Source organism: Phoxinus phoxinus (genome assembly GCF_949152265.1).
Source record: "Phoxinus phoxinus genome assembly, chromosome: 6".
Lineage (NCBI taxonomy): Eukaryota > Metazoa > Chordata > Actinopteri > Cypriniformes > Leuciscidae > Phoxinus > Phoxinus phoxinus.
Window position 1 is genome coordinate 21150002 of NC_136881.1, and position 9783 is coordinate 21159784.

Sequence of the window (9783 nt, forward strand, 5' to 3'; positions counted from 1 at the left end):
TTATATAGTTATTTAGATTATTTCGTGTAGCCTAGGTAGTTATTTAGCATAGTTGTTAGTGTTGTTAGACGCATAGTTAGTTAGTAGCATAGTATTGCATCAGTTAGGATAGCGTAGATTTTTAGCATCAGCTTTATCTGTATTTAGTATAGTGGTTAGGATGGTAGGTAGGTGTAGTGTTGCCGGTTGTAACGGCACTGCTGGACTGCATAACTTTCCACCAGACTTGGAAATTAGGTGCCAGTGTTTACATGCACTTGTGTGCCAAACGCTGCTCTTCCTGCATGGACTCCACAACCGCCGGCGCGTTTTGCTGGATATTTTTTTTCACATAGCGGCAAAATATGCTTAACGTAGGTCAATAGTAATAATAATCCACTCAGATACTGGCCCCATTCTCTCTTGCGCGGCTGCTTCGCTAGCATCGTCGGGTGCCGATCGCAATGCGGGAGTTAATGCGATGCGACACCGCAGTTTGAGCTCGCGGCTCGAATTGATGACCGCTCTGTTGCAAAGCTACTTGCGTCACTCCAGTCACTCTCCATCTTAGCGAGTCTGACAGCAGCTGTCAATCACTGCGGGTCTGTCAATCACCCGCTCAGCCCCGCCCTCGGTTCGTCCGTTGGGCTCTGCCCACTTTTCCAGCATTTGTCAAATATTGCCAGTGGGTGGAGTCAGGCTCTGACCAGGGGTTTAGTTACCCTTTAATTCATTGTTGTCCGCCCAAGCAAACTTTTACTGCGGCCACGGTTGTTTTAGGTTTACTAAAAAACATTGATACGGTCTTTTTAACATTAAGGTACAGGCATGAATCATTCAGCCATTTTTGTAAGTCATTTAAGGCTAATGTAAGTTGATGGGCTGCATCATCAGCACTTTTGGCTTGTGTAAAAATTACCGTATCGTCTGCATACATAATCGTGTCCACATTTTTGCACACATTGGGCAAGTTATTTACATAAAGTGAAAATAGCAGGGGACCTAAAATTGATCCCTGAGGGACACCCTGCGTATAGAGAAGATAGGGTGACATACTATTCTTTATTTGCACGCATTGATTTCTATCTAATAGATAAGACTGTATCCATTTAATGGTTTGATTGCTGAAGTTAAATGTTGACAGTCTAGACAAAAGCTTAAGGTGATTCACAGTATCAAACGCACGCTGACAAAACAAAAACAGCCGCAACATAACTTTTTTTATCTAAATAAGACTTCACCTTCTCAACAAAAACACAGACAGCCGTTTCAGTTGAGTGAAGAGATCGAAATCCGAATTGCATAGGGTGCAAACCCGGATTGGAATCATTAAGATGTGCAATAATAGAGTTAGCGACCCACTTTTCTGCTATCTTTGAGAAAGATAGGGAGTATGCTAATAGGTCGATAATTAGTTTCGTTTTAGTTTAGTTTTGTTTATTTTTTATATAGCACATTTCTACTGCCTCAAGTGCAGCCCAAAGTGCTGTACAATTCCAACAATAAAACCAAACGTGTCCGATAATTAGCAGGGTCTAATTTATCACCCAATTTATATATTGGTATGACATTTGCCACCTTCCAACTCAAAGGGACGACTGCCTGCGTGATTGATAAATGAATAAGATGGGTCACAGGCACCAAGAAACAAGATTTATAATGCTTCAGAAGATTGGTATCAAATCCAAACACATCCCTTGCTTTAGAACTTTTCAATTTAGATTAGGGCTGCACGATTTGGGGAAAATGTCATATTGCGATTATTGAGGTTAATATTGCGATATGCGATTGCGATTATAATAAATTGTATCATGAGTCAACTTGATGGGTTTTAAAGGAAAATGCACACACAGATTAGTGATAATGTTAAAATGTGTATTTGTAAAACTAGAAATGTTTCAAAATAAATAAAAACATGAACATTTGTATTTATGTAAACTTATTTTCTCAAAAGTAAAGCTAAATAAATAAGACAAATAAAAACATACACATTTTCACAAAAATAAGATTTTTTAACATTTTTGTCCAAACAAACATGGACATTTACTCAGGATGTAATGTAACATATACTCTCTGTATAAACTGTTGAAAACCCAAACCACTAAATCTTAAATGACCAACTGGTACTTCCAAATCCTCTTTCTAAACAGTTAATCTTATCGCATTAGAGGTTCTTTGACAAAAACACAAGCATATCGACTTTCTCTGGTTTCAGACAGGAGCGATGATTTGACACGACATTACCACTAGCACTAAAAGCTCTCTCTGATGCAGAGCTTGTTGCTTGTATGCCCAGATATTTCTGTGCTAGTTTGCATAGCCTAGGGAAGCTGACTTTGTGTGTCTTCCACCATTTCAGTGGATCTTCTCCATGGTCTACACATGGCATGTAAATGTAAACATTGAGTTCAGAGGCCACTGCTTCTCTTAACTGTGCCATGGAATCAAATGTGGATGACAGTGGTGCTCTTGGTGCTGTGCATGTGGTTCTCTTACGTAGAGTTCTCTCGTACTGCGTCGAAAGAACGCTACGGGAAAGATATTTCTTTGTCGAGATTGAAGCCTAAAATTAATCCTTAATTTTGTAATATTGTAAAACGCTTTTCTGAAGCATACAACCTAGGCGGAGCAATACAGCTCACCCATTGGCTGCTCTGCCAGAAAAGCACAGCCTATGCGAGGCCAGAGACGCTGACCAATGAGGACGCTTCGCGCCCTTCTGCGTCACCTCCCGCCCAAACAGGCGTGGCCTAGGCCTATAAATACGAGCATAGCTGTCTAACACGCCGATTTTCTTAAATTCAACGAAGCTGCACGCATCGCTGGATTGATTCGAGCCGCCACAGCCGTTTGGATACAAGCACCTCAGCAGGACGAGCCCTTACCTGAAGCCGCTGGTCATCGCCGCCTTCAGCCGCCGTTCCCTGCTGCGCTTCTCCGGCGTGGAATATCCTTTACATTATGTGTGTGTGTTTTGTGTGTGTGTTCGCCGTCGCGTCACACAGTTTTTTGATGGCGGCTGCCATCACTGTGATTTGATGCCTACGGTGACTCTGCGGACTCGCCTGGCGTTTATTTACTGAAGCTGCATCTTTTCCGCCCGCTGTAGTGCCGCGCCGTGAAAAGCGCCGTGCTCAGCGGAGCCCGGAACCTCCCTTCACCACGAGGTGCTCGCCGCTGCTGCCGCTAGCTTCTCCGCCCGCTTCGCTGGACTCTCTGACCGACGGACAAGGGCCGCTGTGTGCCGCCGCGTCCGTCATGGACGAGGAAGATGAAGCCGTGTCTGTGAAGGACGACTGCTGTTCTCTCCTCGCTTCGGGTAGCGAGGGATGGGCGAGCTCCGAGGATCTCCCCTCCCCCGCCGCTCGTGAGCGTCGACGGAGAAAGACCAGCATCGATGCGCTTACCGGCTGGATGGCTGCTTTTCTGCAGAGGAACGTACGTTACCGTCCTCACGACCCGCGCCTTTTTCTTCCTGAATTCACGAAGAAATCGCGGAGTCCCGGAAAGCCCAGTTTTCAGCCAGGATGCGCATTTCTGCTTCGAGGAAAGCTACAGTGTTAAAATCCCGCCGCGGCCGGATTTCACAAAAATGTCTCGCTCGCACAGTCCCAACATTCGCGACCGTGCCAGTGTATTTTGCAGTCACCAAATCGGCATCAATGCCCGTTTGCCTGCACACAGACGCCGTTTTCACGACGCCCCAGGTAAATCTGAAAATGTATTTACTGGTGTCCCGGCCACGGCCGATGGTGTAATGTGTGTATCCGTAATGCCCACGACCTAGTGCCCATTCGTACACACAAGCACAGCCCTACACAATACAGGGCTTGCACACATAAAATCGACTCATGTCGGTTGTGCTTCACATGTAAGTTAGTGAACGTGCCCGCTTTTCAGTGCCCACAATCACTACATACTGCATGTCCCGTGGTTTCTGTAAAAACGAAACGAATGTACGGTCAGTCGGTTCTGATAGACAGTACTCTCTGTGCTACACGGTGTCCCGGCCACAGCCGATGATGTAATGTGTGTATCCGTAATGCCCACGACCTAGTGCCCATTCGTACACACAAACACAGCCCTACACAATACAGGGCTTGCACACATAAAATCGACTCAGCTCGGTTGTGCTTCACATGTAAGTTAGTGAACGTGCCCGCTTTTCAGTGCCCACAATCACTACACACTGCATGTCCCGTGGTCTCTGTAAAAACGAAACCAATGCACGGTCAGTCAGTTCTAATAGACAGTACTTCCCAGTGCTATAAATGTACCCGCGTTCACGCACCCACATTTATTCTCAAACATGCCGAGCCGTACGGGGCTCGCACCGCGCGCTCTCTCTTTCAGCTGAGAGAGCTGAGAGCGCGCGCGGGCTGCCCGCTCGATTAAGCGCGCCCCCGCATCACGCTGCAATGGCGCCCATGTTACAGCACACGACTGCTCTCGTGTCGCCGCCATTTCGCGACCAGAGCCCGGTTTTTCAACCCGTGCAAGCACAGCCCTGAACAACACAGGGTCTGCACACATAAAATCGGCTCATGCCGATTGTGTTTTACGTGTAGTGAGCGTGCCCACTGCCAAGTGCCCACAGCCACTACACACTGCACGTTCCGCGGTTTTCTGTAAAAACGAAACTAACGAACGGTCAGTCAGTACACAAAAACAGTGTTCCCGGTGTTATAAATGTGCCCGCCACCAAGCGCCCACGTTTATTCACAAACATAACGAGCCCTACGGGACTCGTCCCGCGCGCTCTCTCTCGACACAGAGAGCTGAGCGCGCGCGGGATGCATACTGTGTTAAACATGCCCCCCGCCTCACACGCCACGGCGTCCATGTCACAGCACACGGTTGCTCTCGTGTCGCCGCCATTTCGCGACCAGGGCCCAGATTACATTCAACCCCTAGTCACACGTGCAGATGCATGGGAAAGACTTCCCGGGGTCTCAGAATGGGTGCTAGAGACTATAAAAAGAGGCTATTCACTACAGTTTCATCGACGCCCTCCCCGTTTCACGGAGAAAGTCGAAACTACGGTGAAAACAGAAGTAGCACATCTACTTCGAGCCGAAATAGCGAAGCTATTGAGCAAAGGGGCCATAGAGCCTTTATCTCAAGCTCAGAGCGAAGGGGGTCTGTATAGCAGATATTTTCTGGAACCGGAAAAAGACGGGGGTCTCAGACCCATTTTAGATCTCAGGCATCTGAACAAAGCGCTGACAAAGCGAAAGTTCAGAATGCTCACGACCAGAGCTATCCTCGCGCAGATTCGCCGAGGAGACTGGTTTATGGCAATAGATCTGAAAGACGCGTATTTTCACATACAAATTGCGTCACGTCACAGGCGATTTTTGAGATTCGCCTTCGAGGGCCAGGCATATCAGTACACAGTCCTGCCATTCGGCCTGTCTCTAGCACCTCGTACATTTACAGTGTGCATGGACGCGGCGCTGGCACCCCTGAGACTCCGCGGCATTCGAATTCTGAATTATTTGGACGATTGGCTGATTCTAGCTCAATCACCTTCAGAACTCATCCGCCACAAGACCCTAATTCTCGATCACCTCGAGTGCTTAGGTCTGAGAGTCAATTGGGAGAAAAGTTCACTGTTTCCCAGTCAAAGGATCTCCTTTTAGGACTGGAGCTGAACTCGCTGTCTATGACAGCTCGACTGTCATCACAGCGCAGGCGAAACTCCCTGCGGATGGCGAAATCCTTCCGCAGCGGTCATATAGTGCCGCTCAGGAGATTTCAGAAAATGCTAGGCCTCATGGCCGCAGCATCGACAGCTCTACAGTTGGGCCTGCTGCGCATGTGCCCACTGCAGTCTGGCTAAAAGCGCGTGTACCGCGCCGAGCATGGGTTCACGGTCGTTGTCGCCTCAAGGTCAATCAGGAATGCGTTTCAGCCCTGACACCATGGAGAGCGTCAGACTGGTACCGGTCAGGTGTAAGCCTGGGGACTTCCTCGAGCCTGAAGGTGGTGTCCACGGACGCGTCCACCTCAGGCTGGGGAGCACTGCTCGAAGGCAGACCGTTCTTGGCCAATGGGCAGAACGAGTCAAACTACCGCACATAAACTGCCTAGAAATGATGGCAGTGGACTTAGCGCTGAGGCGTTTCCGTCCTCGGATAAAGGGACACCACGTCCTAGTCCGTTCGGACAACACGTCGGTAGTAGCCTATATAAACCGCCAGGGTGGCGTGAGATCCCGAAACCTTTTCAGGATGACGGAACGCATACTGGTATGGGCCCAGCACAACCTGCGCTCGCTGAGAGCGATCCGTGTGCCTGGTCGCCTGAATGTAGGACCAGACAGACTCTCACGGAACAACGTTCCAACAGGAGAATGGTCCCTACACACACAGACAGTGCGTCTGCTGTGGAAAAAGTTCGGCAGAGCGGAGATAGACCTGTTTGCAAACCAGGAAAACGCTCACTGCCCGGAATTCTTTTCAAAGAGCACGAACGCGCTGGCCAAAGTCTGGCCCCGCCGTCCGCTCTATGCTTTTCCCCCTGTCTCACTCACTCGAAAAGCGGATGCTCAGTGCTTCTTGTCGCACCATACTGGACGAATCAACCTTGGTTCCCAGTCTTGATGCAGCTCAAGAGTGCTGCTCCGTGGCCGATTCCAGTGAGGAGAGACCTCCTCTCACAGGCCAAGGGCTCGATTCTGCATCCTCACCCCGAGCTTTGGTCCCTACACGTATGGGCCATAAACGGGTACCCGCTAACCTCCCAAGAGGAGTGTTAGACACGATCGAACAAGCTAGGGCTCCGTCTACTAGACGACTCTACGCTTCCAAATGGTCGGTGTTCTCTGGATGGTGTTCAGATCAAGGTCTGTCACCACTTCAGTGTGGAGAACCGGAGATTCTCTCCTTCTTGCAAGAGCTATTGGATAAGGGAAGAACCCCATCCACGCTCAAAGTCTATGTGGCAGCCATATCAGCGTTCGTTAATCCAACGCTTGGCCATTCACTAGGCAGGAACGACCTGGTGGTCCGCTTCCTTAGAGGCGCCAGGAGGTTAAACCCTCCAAGGCCTCCTTCAGTCCCCGTTTGGGACCTTTCTACAGTGTTGAACGCTATGAAAGGGGCCCCTTTCGAGCCTATTCACTCAGTTGACATGAAACACATGTCTTCAAGACCGTGTTTCTTTTGGCTCTCGCTTCAGTGAAGCGTGTGGGAGACTTGCAAGCGCTCTCAGTGAGAGCTTCTTGTATGGAGTTCGGGCCAAACGACTCTGTAGTCGTATTGAAACCGAAGCATGGGTACATGCCTAAGTCCCTCAACACAGCGTTCAGGGCTCAGGTCATCTCCCTGTCGGCCCTGCCGGCCTCAGAGGACGGAAATAGCTCCCTTTGCCCGGTAGGGCATTAAGAGCTTACGTGTCCCGCTCCGCTGTTTTTTGACAGACGGAGCAGCTCTTTGTTTCGTTCAGCGGGCGCTCCAAAGGGCGAGCCGCAACGAAACAGAGTCTGTCTCGATGGGTAGTGGACGCCATTGCGCTAGCCTACGCATCTAGAGGTTTGGAATGCCCTTTGGGCATCAGAGCACATTCCACGAGAGGCATGGCCTCTTCATGGGCTTGGTATAGCGGAATCTCGTTACAAGATATCTGTATGGCGGCAGGCTGGGCCTCCCCGTCTACATTTATTAGGTTCTATAACCTAGAGGTTCCTGCGTTGCTCTCGGTCTAGAAGACTATGTATAAGTGTTCCTGCCCCGCGCTGCGGCCCAGGTCACTTCAATGTTTAATATGTATAAGTGTTCCTGCCCCGCGCTGCGGCCCAGGTCACTTCAATGTTAATATGTATAAGTGTTCCTGCCCCGCGCTGCGGCCCAGGTCACTTCAATGTTTAAGCATCACTCACTGACAATGTGTCCCATGAGCATGCTATTACCCCTCATATATATCTATATTACATATATATGCTATTATGCCTTAAGAGGCACTACTATAAGGGATGATGCTATTTTAGCCGCTCTCCCTATACTTCTTGGGGTAGGCGCTTGTATACCAGGGCGCGCGCGCCCTTAGGTGTCTGTGTCGATCCAAGAACACGCACGGCGGTTTGCATAGGGTTCCCGTAGCGTTCTTTCGACGCAGTACGAGAGAACTCTACGTAAGAGAACGTACTCGGTTACTAACGTAACCTCGGTTCTCTCTAGGAGAGGGAACGAGTACTGCGTCTCATGGCCGTGCGTGTCCACGCTGCGTCGCTTCATTGACGAAAATCGGCGTGTTAGACAGCTATGCTCGTATTTATAGGCCTAGGCCACGCCTGTTTGGGCGGGAGGTGACGCAGAAGGGCGCGAAGCGTCCTCATTGGTCAGCGTCTCTGGCCTCGCATAGGCTGTGCTTTTCTGGCAGAGCAGCCAATGGGTGAGCTGTATTGCTCCGCCTAGGTTGTATGCTTCAGAAAAGCGTTTTACAATATTACAAAATTAAGGATTAATTTTAGGCTTCAATCTCGACAAAGAAATATCTTTCCCGTAGCGTTCTTTCGACGCAGTACTCGTTCCCTCTCCTAGAGAGAACCGAGGTTACGTTAGTAACCGAGTACGTTTCCTTAAAGAAACTGGCCAGAGTTTTCTTCTTGGCTTAAGCAGCAGGTGGACTTTCCACATCTATGCTATTATTCTCCATCACTGCAGGGCTTTGGGCTACACACTGCTGGCCGTGAATCTCCTGAAACAATAAACAATGCACATGTTATAGAAATTTGTTACATTGAATCATTTTTTACCAAGTAAACTCTGTGGTTTCACTCACGATCAACTCAGATATGGCTCGTTCCTTTAAGGTCTGGGTCTCTTCTTCAGAGATGTGTTGTGTTCTGAACCTTGGGTCTAGGAAAGTGGTGAAGTTTAGCAAGTCCTGAATGCCTTCATATTTGCTGTTGAGGTAGCTAAGAATGTTGGATTTCAGTGACTTGGTCAGCTCAGTGTCTGGTTCGTCTTCAGCCAGCACTGAGGTGTTCAGAAGATGCAGAGCAGGTTTCACACAAGATATGCTCACATAACTTTCACCCGATAAGGCATCCGTGAAGTCCTGTAGAGGGCTGAGTGCCTTGTTTACAGATTCCAAGACCTCCAGGTCCTGCCAAGAAGGGAGTAGGTGTCGCACTTTGCGGTCTGTAGAGAGAACCTTGGACAATGCACTTTGCTGCTCCAGGACTCTTTCTATCATTTTCTGAGTGGAACCCCATCGTGTTGCGCTGTCTGTCACCATGGCATGCTCTGGGAGGTTGAGCTCTCGTTGTGCTTCCCTCAAGGCCACTCTTTTCTTCCAGCTATGGGAGAAGTGGCCCACAATCTTCCTGCATATCCCAGTAGCTCTGGTAATGCATTGTGCATTCTTTTTCAGAGCATTTTCTGTGAATAATAGATGAAAAACATTTACTCACTACACATTGCAAAAACGTTTAATATTCACATTCTGATTCCACGCCCAGTTCATATGAATAGCATAAAACACACACACACACACACACACACACACACACACACACACACACACACACACACACACACACACACACACACACACACACACACACACACACAGTTAATATTTGTACTAAATCATGTCACAACTCTAGGCCTAATTAATTATATTGGAGTAGTAGGCAAAAATGGCAATGGCAGATTTGTTCTTTACAATCATCCATCTTTTACAGAGTTTTGTTTAATGCTAATTAATAGCCCTAAATTAAATGGGCCACTCCTAGTATCTTTTGTGACACACAGAATTTTACATTGTATTTCAAGTAATTTTATTTCATTAAATCAA

The 9783-nt window shown here is 48.4% G+C and overlaps 1 protein-coding gene across 1 annotated transcript; it reads right to left on the reverse strand.

Annotated features, from left to right (window-relative positions):
- Nucleotides 1-8582: 8582 nt before the first annotated feature.
- Nucleotides 8583-9183, reverse strand: LOC307000375 (E3 SUMO-protein ligase ZBED1-like). Its single transcript, XM_079615931.1, has 2 exons — nucleotides 8764-9183; nucleotides 8583-8679 (listed from the first exon to the last, which is right to left on the reverse strand). The coding sequence occupies exons 1-2, from the start codon at nucleotides 9178-9180 to the stop codon at nucleotides 8593-8595; spliced, it is 504 nt and encodes a 167-aa protein (XP_079472057.1). The 5' UTR covers nucleotides 9181-9183; the 3' UTR covers nucleotides 8583-8592.
- Nucleotides 9184-9783: the final 600 nt, after the last annotated feature.

Excerpts from the sequence above, each read along its gene's own strand:
- LOC307000375 (XM_079615931.1), bottom strand. The coding sequence starts at position 9,180 with ATGATAGAAAGAGTCCTGGAGCAGCAAAGTGCATTGTCCAAGGTTCTC. Across the intron at positions 8,680-8,763 it reads GAGCCATATCTGAGTTGATC|GAGATTCACGGCCAGCAGTG; the intron begins GTGAGTGAAACC and ends TTATTGTTTCAG.